This window comes from Hypanus sabinus, chromosome 5 (assembly GCF_030144855.1).
Source record: "Hypanus sabinus isolate sHypSab1 chromosome 5, sHypSab1.hap1, whole genome shotgun sequence".
In the NCBI taxonomy this organism is placed as follows: domain Eukaryota; kingdom Metazoa; phylum Chordata; class Chondrichthyes; order Myliobatiformes; family Dasyatidae; genus Hypanus; species Hypanus sabinus.
The window spans coordinates 149,802,658-149,829,781 of NC_082710.1; the positions used below are offsets into that span (position 1 = coordinate 149,802,658).

The window sequence follows — 27,124 nt, forward strand, 5'->3', positions numbered from 1 at the left end:
AATATATTACCATATGCTACCTTGAGATTCATTTTTCTTGGGGACTTTTACAACAAAAAAAAGAAATAAATAGAATTTTATGAAAAACTATACATAAACAAAGACTATCAACTAACAAATATGCAAAATAAGACAAACTGTGGAAATAAACATAATACTGATGACATCAGTTATAAAGAGTCTGAAGGTGAGTCTGTATGTTGTAGAATTGGTTAGAGTAGTGGTGAATGAAATTACCCATGTCTGTTCAGGAGCCTAATGTCTGTAGGGTAACAATTGTTCCTGACCTGGTAGTGTGGGACCTAACAACACACAAAATTCTGGAGGATCTCAGCTGGTCAGGCAGCATCTGTGGAGGGAAATGGATGGAAAATATTTCTAGTCAAGATCCTTCATCTGGACTGAAAGAAAGAGTGGTATAGAAAGTGAAGAGAGGGTTGAATCCAGACCTTACAGAAAGAGATTGCTCCAGATGACGAAGGTACAGATAGATAGAGGAGGGAGTGAGAACGTTGTCAGAACCTGAGGGATGATAGGTGGAAATGACAAAGTGATGAAGATAAAGGAATCTGATAGGAGAAAAGGGGGAGCTGAAATACACGGAGGGAGGTAGGGGGTGAAACCAAAGGGAGGAGTGTGAGCTGGTGGAATAGGGAGCAGATTTAGAGTGATGGGGGCTATATGAATTACGAGGAGATTAAAAAAAGACAGAGAGGAGGAGCTACCAGAAGCCTGAGATTTCCACATTCATGAAATCGGGTTGGAGACTGTCCAGGTCGAATATGATGCTGTTCCTCTAATTTTCATTTACCATCAACTTGGAAGGAGTTGGAGTATGCTAAAGAGAGACAGGTGTGGAAACGGGAATTAAAGTGTTTGGGAGCTGGGAAACCCAGATGCCTATGCCAGATGGATTGCAACCTGGTTCATGAAGCAATTACCCAGTCAGCATCCAGTTACCAATGTAAAGGAAGCTGAACCGAAGGGTCATTTGTAATAAACAAGGCAAGAGGATTTGTAAGCGAACATCTGCCTCACCTGCAAAGTCTGTTTATGGTTCTGTATAGTAATGAGGTAAGAGGTGTGGAGACAGGTGTAACATTTCTTGTTGGCACAGAGGACAGTGCATGGGCAGGAGGGAGGAAGGGGATGGATGGGGAGAGCCAAATGGACTAGAGAATGACACCTTATGGAAAGTGAAATGGGGAGAGAAAACTATGGTTGGTGATGGGATCATACTTTGCTGCACTTTGTGTTCCACCTAGGCATTCTACAACACAGCAGTATGAACAAGGAACTTTCCAATTTCTGGTAACTATCCCCCCCCCCCCCCCCCCCACCGGCCTTTTTCTCTTTTGTCCAGATCCATCTACCCCTATCACCCTGTGGTGAACTACATATACCTGTCTGGACACAACCCCCCCCCCCCCCCACAGCTGACTGCTCCTGTGGCTCCTCCCACGGACCCCGGTATAAAGGCGATTGGGGCCTGAGCCCTGCCCTCAGTCTCCAGGATGTAGCATGGTGGTCAATTGCTGCTTGTTCTTTCTTCCAGTCAATAAAAGCCGATATCTCGCCTCTCATCTCAGAGAGTTATTGATGGTGCATCACACCCTCTTTCCCTTTCCCCCTCCTTCTCCCTATCATCAACATACTCCTACCACCAGTTCCTTCCACCACTTCCTTTGCTATCAGATTCCATCATTTTAACTCTTGTGTCTCCTCCACCTTTCAGCTCCCAGCTTGTCATTACTCCCACTCTCCCATCTGTCTATCAATCCCCACTCACCCGAATCCACCTATCATCTGCTAGCTCTTGTCCCACCTGTTTATACTGGCCCATTTCCTACTTCCTTGATGAAGGGTCACTGCCCGAAAGATTTACTGTTTTCTCTCAGCAGATATTTCCTGACCTGCCATGTTCCTCCAGCACCTGATGTGTTGTTATTTGCCTAATACATTTGGCCACAGATATAATTAATAACTTGTGTCTGGTGAGTTTTACCTCATTGTAGTTGTCACTACTCTGCCAACCAGAGGGTGATTGGTTTTCCTCTCCCTGACTGTGATTGGTTTCTCTTACCTTGGCTGTGATTGGCTCCGCTGCGCCCAGTTATGATTGGTTTGTTCTACCGGTTCTATATTTAAACCGTGGGTGCCGATGTACTTCCGTAGTTTCAGAGCTTCTGATGATGAAGGACGGATCTGTTGGGCTGCGTGTCCCTGGGCTCAAGGGCACCGGTCTCCTCTGCATTGCATTCTTCCTCAGCCAGCGAAATGTCGGGGTTGGTAAGTACTGGAGCTTATCGTCGCTCTGGAATTGTTCTTACTCAGGGATGCCTGTCGCCTCTGTAGCATACAAATATCGTCGAGGTACTGAATGGTTCCCGTAATAAGCGTAGAAGCAAAGAATTGTCGACATTTCGGGCTGCAGCGATGCGCGTTGACAATCCCTCGGTGCTTTTTGTTCTAAAATCTAGTTTCTTTAGTCTCCCTGTGAGCGTTCCTGTCTCGACGCCCTGTTTATCATGTCCCGCCAGGTCTCGGGGTTCTCCAATAGTCTTCGTTCTTCCACCGAGAAATCGGGCAATATGTATCTGCGCTGTATGAGGAAAGACGGCAAATAATGCACGGAGTACGACATTTGGCTCTATTTATAAAATATATTCCTGTTATGACTGAGCCTACGGACCTCTAAAGAGAATGCTAATGGCTCACCCGCGCTCTAGTTTATTAGACTAGAATAGCGTTAGATTAAAGCTGCTCTCCTGCTTTTAGACTCCTTAGCTTGCAATCCCTTGGGAGAATATTGTAAATAACGCCACTTCTCATTCTTACAAATTTTGCAAATTTTTAAAGTAATAGGTCAGTACCTCTCTATTTTCTGTCATGAGAGGGATTCTATTTGTTGTTCTAATCCAGGGACCATTTCCAAAAGGGGAAGCTAGAGAGTCCAGTGTACGGTCATTTTTTTTTAAAGTTTAACGTAGACTACTGGTTCTTGAGATTTGTTGTGTTCAATCTTACATTCTTAGATTATCTGAAATATACATTTCAAAAAGAAAATGCATGGGTATCTGGGTGCCTTGAGTGCATGTTACTGTGTGGTTATGGTAATCAGTAAAAAAATAACCATGTTATTTATCGTGCATAATTGAAAATAAACCTAGGGATGACCTAATTTGTGGTGTCCTTGGGGAAATAAGGTGACTCCCACCCAGATGGTGATCATAGATGAGGCAGGTGGTTTGTTACCTTGTACATGTGGTCTTGTGATCACAATACACAAACTTGTAGAATATAGGGGCATGTCTTGCAGACTTTCACTTTTGTGAAAGTGGAGATGATTGTAGTGTGTCTACAGTAAAGATTTTATGAGACAACTTGTAGGCTGATTGAAAAGGTTAAGGCACAAAACATCCATCATGATTGGTACAACACACACAAAATGCTGGTGGAGCACAGCAGGCCAGGCAACATCTATAAGGAGAAGCACTGTCGATATTTTGGGCCGAGACCCTTCATCAGGACTAACTGAAAGGAAAGGTAGTAAGAGAGTTGAAAGTAGTGGGGGGGAGGGGGAAATGTGAAATGATAGAAGACCGAAGGGGGTGGGATGATATATATTGGTGTTGGTGTGGTATACTGCGTCCATTGCTCCCGGTGTGGCCTTTTATATATTGGTGAGACCCAACACAAACTGGGAGACCGTTTTTCTGAACACCTATGCTTGGTCTGCCAGAGAAAGCAGGATCTCCCAGTGGCCACACATTTTAATTCCACGTCCCATTCCCATTCTGATATGTCTATTCATGGCCTCTTCTATTGTCAAAATGAATCCAAATTCAGGTTGGAGGAACAACACCTTGTATACTGGCTGGGTAGCCTCCAACCTGATGGCATGAACATTGACTTCTCTGACTTCTGTTAATGCCCCTCCTTCCCTTCTTACCCCATTCCTGACATTTAGTTGTTTGTTTTCTCTCTCCGCCCATCACCCTGCCTGTTCTCCATCTCCCGTTGGTGCTTCCCCCTCCTTTCTTTCTCCCGAAGCCTCCTGTCCCATGATCCTTTCCTTTCTCCAGCTCTGTATCACTTTCGCCAATCAGCTTTTAGCTTCACCCCACCCCCTCTGGTCTTCTGCTATCATTTTGCATTTCCCCCTCCCCCCCCCCCCCCCACTACTTTCAAATCTCTTACTATCTTTCCTTTCGGTTAATCCTGATGAAGGGTCATGGCCCAAAACGTCGACAGAGCTTCTCCCTATAGATGCTGCCTGGCCTGCTGTGTTCCACCAGCATTTTGTGTGTTGTCTGAATTTCCAGCACCTGCAGATTTCATCATGTTTGATCATGATTGGTATATTAGATTCAAAATTGGATTGGTCATAGAAAATGACTGATTTCGTTTCAATCTTGACCAGTGAGAGGTACCTTGATGTTTAAGGACAGTGAAAAGCAGGCTGATATGCTTGGAGGAGGATGTGCTGGAACTTTTGAAAAACATTAGGATAGTTAAGTGTCTGGGCCTGGACAAGATATACCCCTTCTTACTAAGGGTAGCGATTACATGGCAATTATTTGCCAGGGGTATGGCATCAGATGATTGGATGGTGACAAATTTTATTCTGTTCAAGCCAGAAAAAACTTAAGACAAAAATCAGGAAGGCTGAAAGACGAGGTTGTCCTAGCGGACAAGGTAGAGGAGAATCTTGAGAGATTCTACAGATGTGTTAAGAGCAAAGGGGCAAAATTAGTCTTTGAAGTTCAGAATGATGATCCATGTGTGGAGCTAAAATGACTTTAATTTTTTTTACGTCTGTATTTACTCAGGAGATAGATGCAGTCTATAGAAGTGAGGTAAAGCAGCATCAACTTTGTGGTCCCGATACAGATTAGAGAAGGTGTTTGCTGTCCTGAGGCAAATCGGGGTGGACAAACTCCCCCAAGGTCTGACAAGGTATTCCCTTGGACCCTGGGGAAGGCAAGAAATTGCTGAGGCTTAGTTGAGATACTTAAATCATCCTTGGTTACAGCTGAGGTACTGATGGATTGGAGGATAGCTAGAGTTCTGCTGCTCAAGAAAGGCTTTTTAAAAAAAAAAATACACCTGGAAATTATAGACTGGAGATCCTGATGTCAGTAGTGGGAAACCTATTGGAAGGCATTCTGAGGGACAGGAAATACAAGTATTTGGATAGACATTAAGGAAAGTAGGTATGGCTTTATTGAAAGTTATTGGTAAGGCAATAGGTTTTGTCTACACAGGCATGAGCAAGGCACTTGACAAAGTCCTGCATGGGAGGTTCTTCAAGAAAAATCTTTTTAAGATTTAAGATGAGGTATTAAATTTGATTTGGTAAGGTGGGAGAAGCCAGAGTGGTAGGAAATGGTTGCCTTTTTGATTGGAAGCATGTCGTAGGGATTGGTGGTGGGTCTGTTATTATTTGTCATCAATATCACCGATCTGAATGACAGTGTGCTTAACTGGGTTGGGAGCGCAGTGAACAAGGAGGAAGACTATCTTGGCTTTCAATAGGATGTGGCCCAGATTGGCAAATGGACTGAAAAATAGCACATAAAATTTAATGTGGTTGAGTGTAAGGTCTTGCACTTCAGTAGGACCAACCACAACAGATTGCAATGAATTGTAGAACAAAGGAATGCAGATCCATAATTCATTGAAGGTGGTGTCACATGCACATAGGGTTGCAAAGAATGCTTTTGACAGATTGGCCTTCAAAAATGAGTTTTGAGTACAGGAGATGAGATGTTAGGTTGAAATTGTACAAGATGTTGGTGAGGCCTAATTTTGAATATTCTGTACAGTTTTGGTCACCTACCTAGAGGAAAAATGTAAATAAGTTTGAAAGAGTGCAGAGAAAACATACAAGGATGTTACTGGGACTGGAGGACCTGAGTCATTAGCAAAGATTGAATAGTTTAGACTTTTTTAAGAGCTAGAAGTCTTGAGGAGATTTGAAAGGGGTATAGATAGGGTAAATGCAAGCAGACTTTTCCACTGATGTTGGGTGGTACTACAACCAGAAGTCATGGCTTATGGGTGAGAGGTTTGAAGGGAACATGAAGGTTTGGAGAATGTCAAATGAACTGCCAGCACATGAAGTCCGTGTGAGCTCTATTTCAATGTTTAAGGGGAGTTTGGATACCTACATAGATGGTAGGGGTATGGAGGGCTATGGTCCTGGTGCAGCTTGATGGGAGTAGGCAGCTTAAATGGCATAGACTGCTTGGGCTGAAAGGCCTACTTCTGTGCTGTTTTTGACTCTGATTCTAATGGTTGTAAGTATAACCCTGGGAATTAGACCAGTGAGTCTTCATTGGTGGGCAAATTATTGGATCAAAATCAGGTTCAATATCATTGGTGTATGTCATGAATTTGTTATGCAGTAGCAGTACATTGCAATACATAATTTCACTTCAATATATACACTTACTGTGATTTAGTGTTTTTATTAAGTAGTGTAGAGGAAAAAATAGTGGGGTTGTGTTCATGGGTTCAATGTCCATTCAGAAGTCTGGCAGTGAAGAAGCTATTCCTGAATGGTTGAGTGTGCGCCTTTAGGCTCCTGTAGCACCACCCTAGTGGTAGTAATGAAAACAGGGCATGTTCTTGTTGATGGGGGTCCTTAATGATGGTGCCTTTTTGAGGCATTCCTCCATGTCCTGGTTGCTGGGGAGGTTTGTGTCCTGATGGAGCTGACTGAGTTTCTAACTTTCTGCATTTCTTATTTTGATCATGTGCAGTCTTTCTTCCCCTGCCCACTCCTGAATCTGACGGTAATGCAACCAGTTAGAATGCTTTCCACAGTACATCTGTAGAAATTTGAGTGTTTCTTGTTACATGCCAATTCTCAATTCCTAATGAAACTGTTGTTGTTGTGCCTACTTTGTAACTGATGCACCATCAATAAATTTTGGAGATGTGAGGTGACATATAGGCTTTTATTGGCTGGAAGAAAGAACAAGCAGCAATTAACCACCATACTACATCCTGGGGATTGAGGCCAGGGCGGTGTCTCCAATCGCCTTTATACCAGGGAGGAGCCACGGTCAGTGGGAGGAGCTACAGGAGCAGTCAGCGGGGGGGGGTGGGGGGGGGGGGGTGTCCAGACAGGTATATGTAGTTCACCACAGTAACTACATCAATATCAATATGTTGGGCCCAGGCTAGATCTTCAGATGTTGATACCCAAGAATTTGAAATTGCTCACTCCTTTCACTTCTGTTCTCTTGTCTTGCCCTTTCTGAAGTCTGCACTCAATTTTTTTTCTTGATATTGTCGAGTGCAAGGTTGTTGCTGCAACATCACTCAACTAGCTATCTGTCTCCTGTATGCTGCCTTATCACAATCTGAAATTCTGCCAATAGCCATCAGCAAATTTGTAGATGGTATTTTATCTGTGCCTAGCCACACAGTCATGGGTTAGAGAGAAGAGCAGTGGGTTAAGAGCACATCCTCATTAGCCAGGGTTGGTCATCAATGAGGTGGACATGTTATTTTTGATCTGCATAGACTGTCCTCTTCTGATGAGGAAATCAAGGATCCAGCTGCAGGAGGAGGTACAGAGACCCAGGTTTTAGAGCTTTTTGATCAGATCTGTAGGAATGATGGTTATTCACTGAGCTAGTCAATAACAGTAGCTTAACAAACATTTGTATTGTCCAGGTGATCCAAGGTTGTGTGAAGAGCCACTGTAGACCTATTATGCAGTATGCAAGTTGCAGTGGGCACAAGTGGGCAGGAGTTGATTCTAGCTAAAAACAACCCCTCAAAGCACTTCATCACTGTGATGTAAGTGCTACTGGATGGTAGTCATTACAGCAACTCGCCCTACTCTTGGGCACTAGTATGATGGTTGCCCATTTAAAGTGGATGGGAATGAGAGGTTGAAAATGTCTTTGAACATACCTGTCAGATAGTTGACACGAAGTTTCAGAGCCCTAACAGGTACACCAAGGCCTGTGGCCTTGCAAGGGTTCGCCTTCTTGAAAGACATTCTGACATCGTCCTCAAGACATGCTGTAGAGATTTTTAGCTATAGTTTCATTCTCCCTTGCATAAGGCTTTGAGCTCTTCTGGGAGTGAAGCATCACTGCCATTCATATTAGTTTTTGCTTTATATGATGTAATAGCCTGCAAACCCTACTAGAGTTGATGTGCTTCCAATTCTGACTCCAACCTCATTTGGAATTGTTCCTTTGCTGTTGAGATGGCCCTCTTCTAAGTCGTACCTGTATTGTATAGTCCTGGGTCACCAGACACGAATGCCACAGATCTAGCCTTCAGCAGACTGAATCTCCTGGTTCATCCAGTGTATGATTCAGTAATGTACACCATGTTCTCTTAGGCATGTGCTTATCCACACAGGTTTTAAGGAAGTTGGTGACAATTATAGCATATTCATTCAGACCCTAAGATAAATCCTTGTCTATAGTCCACGGACTCAAAGCAATTCTGTAAGTGCTCCTGTCTAAGATTCTTGGACAAGAGCACCTCTAAGTACTTGTAAACCATGTCTAAGATTCTTAGACATGATTTGTGGGCACTTGGAGAAGCATAATCTGATTAGGGACAGTCACAATGGCTTTGAGTGGTAGGACAAACCTCAGGAGCCTAATTGAATTCTTGGAGGATGTGACAAAGCAGATTGTTGAAGGTGGAACAGTGAATGTGGCTTGATGGCTTTTAGCAAGCTGTTACTGTTCCTAATTCAGAAACCCAGGTGTATGGGATCCAGGGAAACTTGGCTGTGTCAATACAGAATTGGCTTGCCCATAAAAGGCAAAGGAAGGAGCATATTCTGCCTAGAGGTAGGTGACCATGGTGTTATGCAGGAACCCTGCTTTGGTTTTTTAAATGTGTATAAATGAATTGGATGATGAAGAGGAAGGGTGGATTAATAGATTTGAAGATGACATCAAGGTTGGAGTTGTGGACAGTAGAGGTTTGTAAATTAGAACAGGACATTGAAGGGGTGCAGAGCTGGGCTGCTGTGGCAGATGGAGTTCAACTTGGAGAAATGTGAAGAGATGCACTTTGGGAGGTTGAATTTCAAGGCAGAATATAGAAATTGCTCCTAAAAATATTATGGGTTTTAAATTCTTGTATTGCTTCCAAATAGTAGCCATGATGTGGGGTTGAGATTGCAAAGGGAGCTGGAAAAGGTATGTAATAAGGGTAATGGCACAATTATAAGGGGATTAGGAAAATCAGGTTGGCGTTGGATGGCAAGAGGGAAATTGAATGCCTACAAGATGGCTTTTTAGAGCACCTTGTGCTTGAGCCTACTTGGGGAAAGGCTATCTTAGATTAGGTGTAATAAATCAGATCTTATTAGGGAGCTTGGTGTAAAGGAACCCTTAGGAGGCAGTGATCATGATGATTGAATTAGTACAAAAACTTGAGAGGGAGAAGCATGACTTGCATGCATCTGTAACACAATGGAGTAAAGGGAATTAGAGGCATACAAGAGGAGCTTGCCCAAGTAGATTGGAGGAGAATGCTGGCAAGGATGATGGCCAAGCAGAAATGGCTGAAGTTTCTCAGAATGGCTCACAGAGCACTGGATAGACATCTTCCACAGAAGTTCTCAAATGGCAGGGCTAGCTAACTGGCTGACAATGCAAGTTAAGGACTGCATAAAAGCCAAGGAAAGGGCATTTAAAGTAGCAAAATTGATTGGGAAGTTGGATGATTAGAAGCTTTTAAAATCCAACAAAAGGCAACTGATAAAAGCTAAGGGAAAATACGAAATGAGGGCAGACTAGCCAATATAAACCAGGATACCAAAAGTTTTTTCAGTTTTGAGTAAAAAGGAGGTGAGAATTGATATTGGACCACTGGAAAAATGATGCTGGTGATGTAGTCAAAGGGTTCAAAGAAGTGGCAGATGAGCATAATGGGTACTTTGCATCTGACTGCACTGGAAGACACTTGCAGTGTGTCAAAGGTTCATGAGTGTCTTTGCTATTTCAAAGGGCAAAAAGTGCTAGGTAACTGCAAAGCTCTTAAGTTGGATAAGTCAGCTGGGACCAGAAGGACTACATCCCAGAGTCCTGAGTGGTTGCTGAAGAGATAACAGATAAAATGGTCATGATCTTTCAATAATCACTTGATTCTGGCATGGCCCTGGAGGACTGGAAGATTGCAAATATCATTCCTCTCTTTAAGATGGGAGGAAGGCATAAGAAAGGAAATTAAAAGTCAGTTAGCTTAAACTCAGTGTTTGGAAAAGTATTGGGAGTCTGAGGATGAGGTTTTGAGGTACTTGGAGACTAATGATAAAATAAGACGGTCAGCATGGTTTCTGTGAAATGAAATATTGCCTGACAAATCTGTTATAGAGTTCAAGGAAGTAACAAGCAGGGTGGACAAAGGAGAGGCAGTGGATGTCATTTACTTAGGCTTTCAGATGGTATTTGATAAGGTGACACTTGAGGCTGCTTAAGTTAAAATCTTATGACATTACAACAAAAATACTGGCATGGACAGTGGAATGGCTGTCAGGCAAGAGCCAGTGAGTGGGAATACAGAGGGCCTTTTCTGGTTGGCTGCCAGTGACTAGTGGTGTTTCTCTGGGGTCAGTATTGGGACTGCTACTTTTAACATTGTTTGTCAATGTTTCAGATAATGGAATTGATGACCTTGTGGCAAAGTTTGTGGATAATGCAAAGATAGGTGGAGGAATAGATAGTGCTGAAGAAGCAATGTAATTGTAACAGGACTTGGACAAATTGGAAGAATGGGCAAACAGTGTCAGATGGAATAGTTTGGGGAAATGTATGATGATGCATTTTGGTGAAATAGTCAGCACTGCAGTTCTTTATCTACTTTGTGAATAGGGAGAAGGCTCAAATGTCAGAGGTGCTGAGGAACTTGGGAGTCCTTGTGAAAGTCTCCCAGAAGGTTAATTCACAGATTGAGTTTGTGGTAAAGAAGGCAAATGCAATGTTGGCATTTATTTCAAGGGGAATTGAGTATAAAAACAAGGAAATGATGCTGAGCCTTTATAAGAAACTAGTCAGGCTGCACTTGGGGCCCAAAACTTTTGACAATACTATTTCTCAAACGATGTGCTGTCATTGGAGAGAGTCCAGAGGAGGTTACATAGAAAACCTACAGCATAATACAGACCCCTTGGCCCAAAAGTTGTGCCGAACATGTGCCTGCCTTAGAAATTACTAGGCTTACTTATAGCCCTCTATTTCTAAGCTCCATGTACCTATCCAAAAGTCTCTTAAAAGACCCTATTGTTTCCGCTTCCACCACAGTTGTTCGCAGCCCATTCCACGCACTCACCACTGAGTTTTTAAAAAAAAAACTTACCCCTGACATCTCCACTGTACCTACTCCTAAGCACCTTAAACCTGTGTCCTCCTGTGGCAACTATTTCAGCCCTGGGGAAAAAGCCTCTGACTACAATCAATAATCAATATAATCACATAATCAATGCCTCTCATCTTGTACACTTCTATCAGGTCAGCCCTCATCCTCCTCCTCTCCAAGGAGAAAAGGCCGAGTTCACTCAACCTATTCTCATAAGGCATGCTCCCCAATCCACTTAGTAGAACGTTACCTGGGTTTCAGCACCTAAGTTACAGGCAAAGGTTGAACAAGTTAGGTCTTTATTCTTTCACGCGTAGGAGGTTGAGGGGGGATGTGATAGAAGTATTTAAAATTATGAGGGGGATAGATAGAGTTGATGTGGATAGGCTTTTTCCATTGAATAGGGGAGATTCAAACAAGAGGACATGGGTTGAGAGTTAGGGGGCAGAAGTTTAGGGGTAACATGAGGGGGATCTTTACTCAGTGGTAGCTGTGTGGAACGAGCTTCCAGTAGAAGTGGTAAAGGCAGGTATTTTTTGTCATTTATATAAAAAAAAATAAATTGGATAAGTATATGGACAGGAAAGGAATGGAGAGTTATGGGCTGAGTGCATATAGGTGGGACTAGGTGAGAGTAAGCATTTGGCACAGAATAGAAGGGCCGAGATGGCTTGTTTCCATGCTGTAATTGTTATATGGTTATATAGCTGCAACATTATCTCTCTGCTCCTAAATTCAATTCCACGATTGATGAAATTCAATACACCATACACCACTTTAACCACAGAGTCAACCTGCGCAGCCGCTTTGAGCATCCTATGGACTCGGACCCCAAGATCCCTCTGATCCTCCACACTGCCAATATTCTTACCATTAGTACTATATTCTGCTATTATATTTGACCTATCAAAATGGACAACTTCACATTTATCTGGGTTAAACTCCAGCTGCCACTTCTCAGCCCAGTTTTGCACCCTATTGACATCCTGCTGTAACCTCTGACAGCCCTCCATACTATCCACAACACCTCCAACCTTTGTCAGTAAACTTAACAACCCATCCCTCCTTCATCCAGGTCATTTATAAAAAATCACAATGAGCAAGGGTCCCAGAACAGATCACTGAGACACTCCACTGCTGACTGACCTCCATGACCTGACTGTAACCACTCTTTGCTTTCTGTGGGCAAGCCAGTTCTGGATCCACAAAGCAATTTCCCCTTGCATCCCAAGCTTCCTTACTTTCTCAATAAGCCTTGCATGGGGTACTTTGTCAAATGCCTTGCTGAAATCGATATACATGAAATCTACTGCTCTACCATCAACAATGTGTTTAGTCACATCCTCAAAAATTCAATCAGGCTCGTAAGGCACGACCTGCTTTTCACAGAGCCATGCCGACTATTCCTAATCACATTATGCCTCTCCAAATGTTCATAAGTCCTGCCTCTCAGGATCTTCTCCAACTGAGGTAAAACTCACTGGTCTATAATTTCCTGGGCTATCTCTACTCCCTTTCTTGAATAAAGGAACAACATCCGCAATCCTCCAGAACCTTTCCAGTTCCCATTGATGATTCAATGATCATCGCCAGAGGCTCAGCAATCTCCACCCTCACCTCTCACAGTAGCCTGGGGTACATCTCATTCAGTCCCGATGACTTATCCAACTTAATGCTTTCCAAAAGCTCCAGTGCATCCTCCATATCTACATGCTAAAGCTTTACTGTCTGCTGCAAGTCATCGCTACAATCACCAAGATACTTTTCCATAGTGAATACTGAAGTAAAGTATTCATTAAGTACCTCTGCTATTTCCTCTGTTTCCATACAATTTCCCACTGTCACACTTGATAGGTCCTATTCTTCCAAGTCTTATCCTCTTGCTCTTCACATACTTGTAGAATGCCTTGGGGGTTTTCCTTAATCATGCCTGTCAAGACTTTCTCATGGCCCCTTGTGGCTCTCCTAATTTCCTTTTTAAGCTCCTCCCTGTTAGCCTTCTAGATCTCTAACATTACCTAGCTCTCTAAACCTTTTGTAAGCTTTTCTCTTGACTAGATTTATTACAGCCTTTGTACACTGCCATAACTTCCCTGTCTAATTGGAACGTACCTAAGCAGAACTCCACACAAATATCCCCTGAACTCTTGCCACATTTCTTCTGTACTTTTCTGAGAACACCTGTTTCCAATTCATAATTCCCCTTTCTCCAATTAAATGCTTTTCAAACTTGTCTGTTCCTATATCTCTCCAACACTATTGTAAAGGAGATAGAATTATGATCACTATCTCCAAAATGCTCTCCCACTGAGAGATCTGACACCAGACCAGGTTAATTTCCCAATACCAAATCAAGTACAGCCTCCCCTCTTGTAGGCTTATCTACAAATTTTCAAGAAACCTTCCTGAACACACCCAACAAATTCTACCCCATCTACACCCCTTGCACTAGGGGAGATGCCAATCAATATTTGGGAAATTAAAATCTCCCATCTCAACTCTTATTGTTACACCTTTCCAGGATCTGTTTTCCTATCTTCTCCTCGATATCCCTGTTACTACTGAACAACCTATTAACACCCAGTAGAGGTATTGACCCCTTCCTGTTCCTAACCTCCACCCACAGAGACTCTATAGACAACCCCTCCATGGCGTCCCCATTTTCTGCAGCCTTGACACAATCTCTGATCAACAGTGCCATGCCCCCACCTCTTTTGCCTCCCTCCCTGTCCTTTCTGAAAAATCTAAAACCGGCACTTGAAGTAACCATTCCCGTCCGAGCCATTGAAGTCTCTATAATGGCCAGCACATCATAGGTTGGCTAGGATGATTCTGGAAATGAAGGGGTTAATATCAGAGGAGCATTTGGCAGCTTTGGGCCTGTACACACTGGAATTTGGAATGTGTGGATCTCATTGAAACCTACCAAATTTTGAAAGGATAGTGTGGATGTGGAGAGGGTGTTTCCTATGGTAGGGTGTCCAGAACTAGAGGGCACTGCCTCAAAATTGAGGGGCAACCCTTTAAAACAGGGGTATGGAGGATTTTTTTTAGCCAGAGTAGTAAATCTGTGGAATGCTCTGCCACAGATTGTGGTGGAGGTAAAGTCCATGTATATATTTAAGGTGGAAATTGATAGTTTTCTGATAGGTTAGGGCATCAGAGGATGTGGTGAGAAGGCGGGTGTATGGGGTTGAGTGGTATCTGCCATGATGAAATAGTGTACTGGACTTGATGGGCTGAATGGCCTAATTCTGCTCCAGTCTTGTGGTACCACTTTCCTGGTAGTGGTAATGAGAAAATGGTTTGTCCAGGGTGGTAAAGAGGTGTATGGCATGTTTGGCTTTGTCCATTGGTGTTGAATTGGTTTACTTGAGCCACATTTGGAGTATGGTGGGCAGCTCTGGTCACACATTGTAAGGGTGTGGAGGCCTTGGAAAAGCTGAGCAAAAGGTACAACTGGATGTTGCCTGGATTAAAGTATTGGCTATAAAGAAGCAAATTTGGATTGTTTTCTCTATTATTGGAGGCAGTGGGTAGACATAACAGATGTTCAAAGTACTTTTATTATTGCATGTATACTCTACTGTAAACAACCTTGAGATTTGTCGTCATGTAGGCAACCACAAAACGAGCAATAGAACCAATAGAACTTTTTTTGGAAAAAAAAAGCCAGTACAAAGACTGTCAAAGACCCAATGTGCAGGAAAAATCAGCAAATAATTAAAGTAAATAAGTTATACTCAGAGCATGAACCTCCTAGCTCCTGAAAGTGAGTCTAAAGCCATGAAGCCAGTTCACTGTTGCAAATCTAATGGCTGTAGGCCACAGCTACAGAAGCAAGTAAATCACATGGAGCAGCAAGCTGAATACTGGCCCATCCCTCGTCCCTGGATCTAATACCCTGATCTTTTCGATCTGGACAGGCACTCTGATTTATTCTAATGCAAAGTAGCCTTCGTAAGTTGCTTGTGCTGTTGTGAGCATTTATACCTGTGTTGATGTGTCTGCGTCACTCTGCAATTCACTGCCAAAATGCTAGTTGGCACTGAGGTTTCTAATGGCGACTGAGCACATGTTGGAGCTAACAAATGTTGAACAAGGGTTACTTTTATTGAAATTACTGCAACGCAGAAAAGAGAAGACGTCAGAGGAGATGGTATGCAAGACCATTGAATGGATTGAGGCAGGAGGAGGATGAATTTTCTGTGCTTGTCCGGCCACTGAGAGACATGAATGAGGAAATGCATTTCAAATATTTTCGGATGTCGGCAGGTAGATTTAAAGATTTGGTTCATCGTCTCCAACTGTTTATTTTGCATCAGTGTACACACAGTATATGCCTATAGACAAGAGAAATGCAATGCTACCAAGCGGACCATCACAGTTGTTGCAGTCTGCGTCACCACAATACGTAACTTTTCTGGAGAGGTGCAGGTCACCCCTACTGTGCAGGGTACGCGACACCTATGGCGTAGATGTGACGCACAAGTATAAATTGGCCTTTAAATTGGCCAAACTTCAGCTCAATCCTCCATCTTGGGCTGGGCCTGGGCCCTGCTGCCTCAATCAAACCCCAAATCTGCTCCAGCAATGGCCACTGTGACCATTTCCCAGGACTTTGGCTCACCAAATGCCCCAGGATGCAGCATAAGCACCAGGTTGTACAGTTGGTTCAAAAGCACAGCTAGTGAAGGGAAATTACAACCTGATAAAAATATTAAGTACAGGCAATCTGTTATTCATGAAGGATAATATTTGGTCAGTCATGATCTTGCTGGCTTAAAGTATTGATCAGCCTAGTCTGGTTTGATCTTGAAGTGCTGCTTGAGATTTAATTGACTGCTGGATTTGTCCCTGTATCCTTTTCCCAGAAGATTACATTATTTGCTTTTCTCCAGTGCTTGACACTGTTTCTTATAGAAAGGCTGGCAGGTGTCTTTGCAATTTCCTGCTCCACCTTCTGCCTTCCTCGGTGAATCTGGAATGGATCACTTTGTACTTGATCTTGGCTGTTTGCCCCATTTCCCTGTCCTTCAGGAACTCCCTGTATTCTGCTTTCAGAGCCTCCACCCTTTTTCTTCCCATGTCGTTGGTACCAATATGTGCAATGACCTCTGGCCCTCCTATTTCAGGATATTGTGGTTGCACTCTGAAACATCATGAACCCTGGCACCTGGGAGGCAAGCTACCATCCTTGTTTCTTTCACCTATGTCCAAACTTGTATAATCAACCTGATAATCATTGTTTCTAATTCATCGTTTTTGGGGATGCCAAGTATTGCATAAATGTACTTGGCAAGATGTTATTTGGTATCTGGAAGTGGCTGACATGAACAACGTGCATCCCTAATTGCCTTGGGTATGGTGATGAGTCAGTGCCTTGAGCTGGTGAGGGGGGTAGAGCTGTGAAGATGGGAATCCCTGGGTTTGTCCCTGTTGGGGCATCAGGAGAAGGCACTCACCACTAAATACCCAGTCTCAGAGCTGTTGGTGTAGCCATAGTATTTGAGTGCACTGGTGGTGATTGCTGTTTCCCAGAATGTTAATGGTGGGGGGGCAGGGGCTGGTAGTGCTGGTAATATCACTAGATGTCAAGGGGAGGTTAAATGTGCATTGGAGACCATACCTGACAGTTGTGCCAATAACGTTAGCTGCTTCATCAGTCAACTGAATATGGTCTAGGTTTTCCTGCCTTATAGGTGAGCCCTGCTTCATTTGGTGAGGAATTGTATTCAGAATTAAACCTTATGACATTATCATTGAACTTCCCCTATTTTCCTGACCTTGCCATGGAAGGAAGGTCACTGATGAAGCAGTTGTAGCTGGCTGGTCCCAGGGCCCTGTCCTGCAGGATGTCTTGGTACTAAGGTGACTGACCTGTCAACCACAATTTGGTTGCATTTTATGGTGATGACTTTTGATCAGGGCTGGCAAGGGACATTGTGATGCCTTGAAATAGTTTATCACCATAGATACTATCTAACCTGTGGGCTTCAGCATTTATAATTTTTGCATTGGTTGCTCTACCATCCCCAGTGGGAATGTACCTGGACTGAACAATCTCCCTTCTGAAGAATAGCTTCAGTAGTTTAGATTGCCAACCTATTTCCAGTTTACCTGAACCAAATCCTCCTGCCCCAGTGGAGTATGTATCCTGTTGTACCCCATTTCCTCCTTGCTGTTGGACTACTTTGCACAGACACGGCCATCCTGAGCTAGATATGGTATTAACTGATTTTGGATTTAATGGTTTACATAACTGACATGTATACATGAAAGGAAACCTCAAATGTAGATAGTTGTTTTCCTACTGTGTCTCTGATAATGAGATGTTAATTGACCAATATGTTCAAAATTCTTCACCTCAGCTGTGAATATTACAGGGTTTAACCAATGCTGACAGTTCCTATTTGCCCTGTAAGGGACATGCCTTTTATTGAGCCCTGCTGTTTAAACCAGGGGCCCAGTCTGCCTCAATCCACTACTGAGGTAAAAGCCAACATTTGAGTAATGATTTATTTCCACACAAATGACCATGGCTCTGTAAAACAAGCTTCATTGAACTACAGGCACCCAGCAGAGTGCAAGTCCAGTTTAATGGCTGTAGAAGATTCAACCAGTGATCCTTGTAGATTCCAGCACAGATCTGATGTACCTGCCAGAACTTGATTGTGAGTAGCATCTCCCCTAGCTCTCAAAGTCAATGGTATTTAATACAACAATCCCACATACAGATCTCAACCTACTTAATAAATAAAATCCCATCATACCAAACTGAGCAAAGTTCCCTGTTAGCAAATGATGGTCTGGAAGAGTGTTTTTCTCTGTCCTATGCTCATTGTTGTCCCTGAGCATTCCATAATCCTCTTACCTGGTCACTTCCTCTGCTTATCTTGTTTTGCATTTCCTCCATAATTAAATCTGGGCCCAGCTTCACTGCACATCACAACTGCCATCAAACTCCCTCACCTTGCATACTAATACAGTTCAGTACCCCTCAGACGTTCAAGTAACTTTATTATTAAATTACATGTACTATGAGATTCATTCACTTGTGCGCATTTAAAGTAAGCAATGAAACAATAGAATCAATTGAAAAACACAACAAGATGGGCGAACAACCAATGTGAAAAAGACCAACTGAACTGCAAAAAGAGCCCAGCGTCTTGACAGGCACTCCCTTAACTAGTTACCACTACCCTTGTCACCACTGTGGGAACAGCAGGAACAGTGGACATGCCCACCAGTGGACTGGGGTAGATTTAATATTTATGGCAACAGTTGCCCCTCCTGCCCCCAATGGGCTTAGGCCCTCGGGTTGTGGGATGGGACCACTCGTGAGGTGCAGGTTGCACAGTCCAGTGTGGGGGGGGAAGAGATGACCTGCCATCCCTCAGGGGAGTGGCTCCTCTGAACCAGAGCAGTGGTGTTTGGTGTGGGAATAACTGTCTTTCTTCCAGGGGCCAACTCTGGTTACTTCGTGGGCGGTTGTCGGTTTAACAGCAGCGCCACTGGAGAATGGATCTACATCTACCAGGATTACTACAACAAGGAGCTGATTGACTACTATGACTTTGACCTGAAGAAGTTTGTGGCAGTAAAGACGTGGATGCAGGGAAATGTAAACAGGTGGAACAAAGAGATTGCGGAAGCAACGTATGAGGACGGGATCCGTGTGTGTAAGCAAAACATCCCCATCGATGAAAAATGGGTGCTGCCCCGGCGTGGTAAGTGGAATTGTGATGCGAGGAAGGAATTGTTGGCTCCCTGAAGTTGTCCCAATACTGGGGAGGTCCCAAGTATCTAGGTCATCCTGGGTGGGAGATGCATACACTGCAGCCCCAATAGCAGCTATTAACACTAAACTATGATCCCTCATCTCTTCAGCCCTGCACCACTCCCCTCCCCCCCCCCCCCCCCCCCCCCCCCCCAGGATTTGTCTACCAGGCTCAGGGATCTAACCCCACTTTAATAAAAAAAAGTGGGTGGCTTGGCATTCCAGATTTTGAGGCTTGAATCATGAACTAACTGCAGAGACGGGGCCCCGAGGGTCAGTTCCAGAGCACAAACAAGCCTTTGGCCCAGTTTCCATGCTGACCAAGTCCACATTTCTAGTAACACCAACTGAGATGCCTGATAAACTGACATGGCAAACTTGGAAGGCAGGATATACCTGTAACAGGGGTAGTGCAACAGGTATTCACTGGGTTATTTCCAGGAATGGTGGCATTCTCAGCCCAGAAGGGCTGCTAGTTGTTCTGTATTCCTTGAATGTATTGCTATGTAAATTTAAAAGGCAAGGAGTATGAAGTTGGTGCAGAAGTAGAAAATAAGCCATTGTCTAATTGAATGATAGTTGGCACAGGGGCTGAAAAGTCTTCTGTTTCATTCTTGCTTTGTACCTGCACAAATGTATTGTCCTTGTCTTTGTTCTCCCCACCCCCCACCACATGGCCATTTCTTGCCTGTGAAGTCAACTGGTTGGCAGCTTCCCAATTCATTCCTTTATTCATGATATAGTGGTAACAGCTGCCTTTCTTTACAATCGAGTGAGATAAAAATGCATTGTTTCCTTTTCAGTTAAAACATGGAACAGACCTTTTGACCTCCAATAACTGTAGCAAACCAAATGCCAAGTTAAACTAAATCTCTTCTGGCTGCACACGTACCGTAAATTCCGGACTATAAGCCGCTACTTTTTTCCCACGCTTTGAACACTGCAGCAACACTGCGTCCTATACTACGGTGCGGCTAATGCATGTTTTTTTTCATGCCGCCAAAAACATTTTGCCTCGCAACAGTAGACTGTTATGAATCCCGTAACTGGAGAACTTACCAGCAAAGATAGAGGTCCGTTGAAGTCTGATGTCACCATTTTCAAACGTTTTATTTATAAAGGGACACAAAAGTAGGGTTAATACAGACATTCAGATAGTGCACTTCATCAACACTCAATCTAAAGCGCGGGTATAGTAATACTCATCATTAAATGAGCTCTGCTGTTGTCTAGGGGTTAATGGATTGTCCGTTGGAAATATAAAAGTCACTCAGAAAGTCTGCCGGCCTTAGCCTGTTGGAAATCGTTGGGTTTCACGTGGGGCGACCGAGAGAGAGAGATTGGGGGAGAAGAGGAAGAACTTGCCGAGTCTTGATGAATCTTCCGTGAAATCGGGGGAGCGTTGGTTTCCTCTCCCCGATGTTAGTTAAAAGCGGTTTCCTGTGATTCCAGCCACAGATTCCAATCCCGGAATCTAACGCATGTGGCTTCCTTCAGAATGGCTTCCCGCTGCTGAGGGACACTCTCGTGTCTTCTTGCTGCGTCCGAGGGGCTGTCCCCCTGAGACCCTCCTTTATACTTCCTCACGGGGTCGCAGGTGTCAATCAGGTTGGGATGATGCAATCTCTCTCTCAACCAGCCCACCTTGCCCGAGGGCTTTTCCCGTGGTCTCCATGAGACAATAGCTGCTGGCATCTTATTCTGTATCCCTGGTGGGACGTGCAATTTGTATTATGATCCCAGCCCCCTCCTTTGTGAGAATGGCAAGAGCACCCGTCGAAAGGTGGGGGGGGGGGGGGTCAGTAGACCCAGTCAGAGAGAGAGAGAAACGTGTCAAATTGCAGGTCCCACCAGGGATACAGAATAACAGCGACTATTGTCTCTGAATGTTTGTATTAACCCTACTTTTGTGTCCCTTTATCAATAAATACGTTTGAAAATAGTCCTGTCCCCCTGTCCCCCTGTCCCCCTGTCCCCCTGTCCCCCTGTCCCCCTGTCCCCCTGTCCCCCTGTCCCCCTGTCCCCCTGTCCCCCTGTCCCCCTGTCCCCCTGTCCCCCTGTCCCCCTGTCCCCCTGTCCCCCTGTCCCCCTGTCCCCCTGTCCCCCTGTCCCCCTGTCCCCCTGTCCCCCTGTCCCCCTGTCCCCCTGTCCCCCTGTCCCCCTCTCCCCCTGTCCCCCTCTCCCCCTGTCCCCCTCTCCCCCTGTCCCCCTCTCCCCCTGTCCCCCTCTCCCCCTCTCCCCCTCTCCCCCTCTCCCCCTCTCAAGGGGGCTGGGATCATAGCAAGACCAATAAAATTGATGAGTAGTTCAGAGCTCCAATGAAATTGTACCATAAATCAAGCGCACTTTCACAATTAAATTATTGTAAATTAGTCATTTGTACTCATCCTCATCAACATGGAAAACACTCGAAGAAAAGCATATGGTGCAGCTTTTAAGTTAAAGGCAATCAATAACTTTTCCTGGTAGGCTGCAGTATATATATTTTTTTACCAGTCGTTAGGAGATATTGGAATGTTGTTCGTGCACTGTTCAGTAAAGTATACCAACGTAATTTGTGTGTTACCGATACGTAGGTATATTTAAAAGTAGCTGTGTTACATGCACTGTTCGGGGGAAAAAAGCATTTGCAATATGTATTTGTTTATGTTACCATACGGATTTAATTAAAAGTTAAAAAATCCTCACGTGTAATATCTTTCTGTGTAAATATCTCATATTACAACGTGGGACTCCTGCGGCTTAAAATCCGGTGCGGCTTGTACAAGTACAAAATTGATTTTCTTTCTAAAATTAGAGCGTGCGGCTTTTAATCAGGTGCGCTCTGTAGTCCGGAATCTACGGTACTATCTTTCATTCCTTGTATATTCACATTGAGCTAACAGCTGCATCCGCTTCTAACATTCCCTGATAGTAATTTCCAGGCAACTGTCCCCTCTGTTTATAATTCTAGAAACTGCCCTGTACATCTTATTCTCTCAGTTTTGTGATCTTCTTTTAGACCTCCCCTTGATTTCTCTGGGTGGATGAGAGGGGAAGAAATCAGTTTGTGTATCTCCTTGCCCTCACTAATCTAAGTGGCATCCTATTGGGTGTCTTCACCCTCTCCAATGCCCCCACAATTTTCCTGTAATGGGGTGTCAGTACTCCCAATTGCAGTCTAACTCAAATTTTATACAGCTGCGCCATGACTTTCTTACTATGTTACCCAGTGCACCATTCAATCAAAGCATCCACATGCATTATTTACTATCTACTTTCAGGAAGCAATGGACTTGAGCCTCAACATCCCTCAGTCAATGCTATTAAGGGACCTACCATTTACAGTATGCTTCCCCTTAAGCATCCCAAAGTACAGGTTCTCACCTGCTCAGGTTAAACTCCTCTGCTATTTCTGTCCATATCTGTAACTGCTCTGTATCCTTTCATAGACCTTGCACTGTCTCTAACTCCACTAAACATTGGATCATCTGCAAACTCACTAACCCACCATTAACATTTTATTAGTTATTAATATTTGGTTGTAGGACTGTTTTGCAGGGACTGATCATATGTAATCTTCTAGTTAATGTCCTACCCTTTGATTCTTGTATATGTTGGGATTAAATTTCACCTGTTCGTAGAATTTAGGAATTTGCTATTTCATAAAAGAAAATTGCCTTTAGGAATTGCTGCCAGTATCCCCATTCTAAAACTTTCCACCTCACTGAAGAATGGATGGGGAATCCTCTGAACCTTCAGTAGCAGTTGATGCTGGACTTCTTGACAGTCGGTTTTTGCCACTGTGACTGCCACAACATTGGGCTACTGTTGGACAATTTTTAGGAACAGTGGGGGTTCATGGGCTTGGTGCAGGAGTCTTGTAAATCAGGAAAACATTGGGTTGTTTGCTGCTTCTGACAGTGGATAAATACTGCAGTTGTGGCAAAGACTGAGACAGAATGTGCTGTCCCTAAAATCGTTAGTCATTTGGGATCTCCACCTTGTCTGGATTAATCTTCACTAGAATATCAGTTTTTTTTAAATCAGTATTCAGCAGCTGGGTCACTGCAGTGAAAGTTTTTGGTAAATGGAGGCCAATCAGGTGGTCTGAGGTTGCCCTGTTCTACATGTTTAACTCTTTCTCCTCTAGTTCAACCAGAGATCACCATCCGACCTAAAGTCTCACCCTCCCACTCAGGGCAGTTGGCCCTGCTCACATGTCATGTCACTGGGTTTTACCCTCCAAAGATTAAAGTCACGTGGATGAAGAATGGAGCTCCAGTTCCCAATGGAGCCATCAATACGGTCCTGTTGTCAGATGGTGATTGGACATACCAGGTGGAGGAACTCCTGCAGTATGACCCAGTGTCTGGGGATAAATACACCTGTCACGTGGAGCACAGCAGCCTGACGGAGCCCATGACCATGGACTGGGGTAAGTGCAGAATAGCTGGAGCCAGTGCTCTGCAGCCTTTGTCTTTGCTTGTCTACTAGTTTCTACACTTTTCTAAATAGATAAGGCACAAAGACAAAGTACAGCTTTTCCAGAGGAACTTTCCAAATCTTTTTGGACAATGTCATTCACTAGGCCTGCTATGAATTCAACCACCTCTTTGCCCATTATAGAGATAAGGCTGCAACCATGGAAACAGAATATTTACTTTCTCTTGTGCTGATTTATTCCAGCTTGTCTCCCCTCATCTTTTCCAATAGTTCTGTCAGACTTTGCACTCTATCAACAAATGTAAAAAAAAATATTTTTATGGCAGAGTAGCCTCTTCAAGCCACACTGCTCTAGCAACCCCTAACAAACCTGATTAACCCTAACCTAACTATGGCTCAATTTATAATGACCAGTTGACTACCTGGTACATCTTTTTTGGGCTGTGGTAGAAAGCTGGAAAACTTGGTGATAACCCACCTATTCCAAGCAGAGGGTGTACAGACTTCTTGCAGATGGCACTGAAATTGAACACTGAACTCTAGAATGCTACACTATTACAGATTAATGCAGGATAAGAAAGTTAATTTTGTTCCAATCTTTCTAATACCATTTTAAAAGCAGTTTTGATCTTGGATCAAAAGTGATCAATAAGTGTAGGATCCTCTGGACTCACACCACCAGGTTCAGGAACATTATTTTCCCCTCAACCATCAGGCTCCTGAACCAGAGAGGATAATTTCTCTGGCCCAATCACTGAACTGTTCCCACAACCTATGAATTCTTCATCTCATGTTCTTATTTATTGCATATATTTTCTTTTTGTTCGCATGATTTGTTTTTTGTAAATTGGTCTTTTTGTCTTTGAGCAATGTTTCATTGATTCTGCTGTATCTTTGTATTTACTGTGAATGCCTGCAAAAAATTTTGTTAATATGACATCAATGTACTTTGATTTTACTTTAGCTTATCTGTATTCCTATTCTGGACACAATGGACTTTTATTACACAATGGTTATTTAACCAATTGTGAACCTGGTTATTGTATTTGGAGAACTGGTCTTTGCAGCATCACCCATAGATGGAAGCAGCAAACCCATACAACAAAGCTGTCCTACAGAGCTGTGGTATGAATGCTCCCACTGACACAAGTGTCATCAGTCACTCCTAGTCAGTGGTTCTGAAGCACTAGAGCTGTCATAGCTAAAGGAAAGAACAGTTGAAACAAATAGTTAAGCGTGCTTGCAAAATGTTGTAAAATACTAAGGTAGGCTTTGAAAAGGCTGGATAACTGAACAGGTACTGTAAATTTAAAATTTAAGGTGATGCCCATTTGTGATAACAGCAAGAGGGACATCAGTGCCTTCACCTGCACAGATTTTGACAAGTGTCATGTAGAATGGTCCAATTGAATGCCCCTGGGATACAGGAAGAGGTAAATTGGATTGAGATTGTGACAGGAAGTGAGTGATAATGGTGTCTGTCAAGTGTTTACCAGTAGGGATTCATTGTCAGTATTGTCCCTTGCTTTCTGTGCCATGTCAATGATTTGGTCCTAACTGAGCAAGAGGTTTACATCTTCAAAGTGAAGAGGGAGCTTTAAATTGCAAATAAAAAAATATTGCAGATCCCAGAAATATAAAACCTTTAAGAAAACTGAAGTTGTATTAGGAAAACTTAACATAAGTACTGACTAAACAAATTGGTATTAATGGCCTGGACAGAATGGATTATTTAAAATGTATCCAGGAAACTTTCAGACAATACAGAGGGCCATATTCAGGAAGATGCAATACTCAACCTTGGATATAGTAGTGAAGTGGCAGTCAGGGAGCACCTTGGCTCTAGTGATACTAATTCTGTCAGTGATGGGCAAAGATGGGATAAATTCACAGATTGGGGCCCTAAACTGAAGCATGGCTAATTGTGGGGGAATTACCTAATCTAGAGGACAATTAGGAGAGCCTGTTTGAAGGGAAAGGAATGAATGGTGAATGGGAGACTTAAGAGCAATATATCAAGTGTACAGGTGCACCATCTGTTTGGGTGAAGGGGAACCCTAGCTGAGATTGAGGCTGTGGTCAAGAAATTGAAATTGTATGTTGGATTTGGGAGGTAAGAGGTGAGTATCCTTTGAATCAGGATACTCGAGGGAAATCTGGTAGTTGTGACATTGATCTGGCAGGTGAGATGAAGAAAAAGGGTTCCTTGGTAATTTTAAGGGTGGCTAGGGAGTAAGTCCCTTTAGAGATCAGCCAGCCAGCATATGTCCTGAACTACAGAAAATGATTTTTAATAAATTACTGAAGAGCCACTCCAGAGGTAATGAGAAGTGGAGCTGCTTTGGACAACATTCACATTGGCAGGAGGTATTTAAAGCCTTGCAGTGCATTATGGTGAATAATTCCTAGCAACTGAAGTCTATCTTTGGACTTTGAGAAGATGGAGATTAGATTGTAGAAGCCCTTGACTTTTAGCCACAAGTTCCTGAATGCTAGAAGGTGACTTAGGTTTTCAAGAAAGGTGGCAGGAACAAGCTAGGAACAAGGAACTCAGCCCAGTCACTCTGACCTCGGTGAGGAAGTTGCTGGAGGGAATTGAGTGACAGGACTTACCAGTATTTGAATAGATAGTCTGATTAGGAGTATGCATAGCTTTTTTATGGAAAGTCATGGTTGATAAATTTGTTTTTGAAGAGATAAACAAATTAAAGGTAGTATCATGGATTTGCCCATTTGGTCTTTAAGAACTTCAAGGTTCTGCATGCAGACTGTTCTGGAAGGTTTGGTCTCATAAAATCAAGAGCTAATTACGTAGGTTCAAAATTTGCTTGGAGTTGGAAAGATGGTGGTTGTAAATTTTCTGGAATTGAGACAGATTAGTGGTCATGATGTGGGTGTTGGAAGCTTGTGCATTTCTTTGTTTAGTTGTAGTTGAAGGCGGTTTTATTAATCACCAACATGTTACAGTATGCAAAGAGCCAATGTAAAAAAGACAGTAATTCTCACCATTCTAACAAAAGGCAGATTCAAATATTGTTTGAAACTCTTGACTTCCAACAAGTGCTTCTAACTACTAAATGAAATATACAAATGATTATATAGTGGCTGACCTAACATCAAAGTCAAATTGCTTAACTACATTATAATAGGTCATCAGCAATAGCTGTGAACTTACAAGTTGTGAGATTTAGTATCAGGAAAAACATAAGTTAGGTTCGAGGATACCTTCATTTTCAGTGAGTCTATCTCTGCTGTTGGCCACAGCCTCATCAATGGCTCTCCCAATAATTGGTCATTACTATCTCCTTTGAGATCTGGTCATGCAAATGTACCTCCAGCCTTTACAATTTGCTCTTTCCTTGGGTTGTGTTCCACCTGCCAGTGTAAGGAGAGTTATTTGGGCAATCTGGTTTGGATGATTTTGGAGTATTGTTGGAAGAGCTGACGGTGTGTAAAATGTGTGACCCTGGCATGTAACATAGCTGTGATAAGTATGTGTGCATGCAATGAGGCATTTTAACATTTGGTATGAGTTTCCTTTGATAAAGATTGGTGTTCAAAGTAAATTTA

General features: G+C 43.3%; 1 protein-coding gene across 1 annotated transcript in view; it reads left to right on the top strand.

Annotated features, from left to right (window-relative positions):
- The first annotated feature begins 2,137 nt into the window (after window positions 1-2,137).
- The window catches only part of LOC132394450 (H-2 class II histocompatibility antigen, E-S beta chain-like), a 35,693-nt gene continuing 10,706 nt past the window's right edge, over window positions 2,138-27,124 (top strand). Inside the window, exons 1-3 of the mRNA XM_059970622.1 lie at window positions 2,138-2,289; window positions 18,813-19,079; window positions 23,262-23,546. Coding sequence (XP_059826605.1) covers window positions 2,190-2,289; window positions 18,813-19,079; window positions 23,262-23,546 — 652 coding nt within the window. The 5' untranslated portion in view covers window positions 2,138-2,189. The remainder of the gene's footprint in view (window positions 2,290-18,812; window positions 19,080-23,261; window positions 23,547-27,124) is intronic.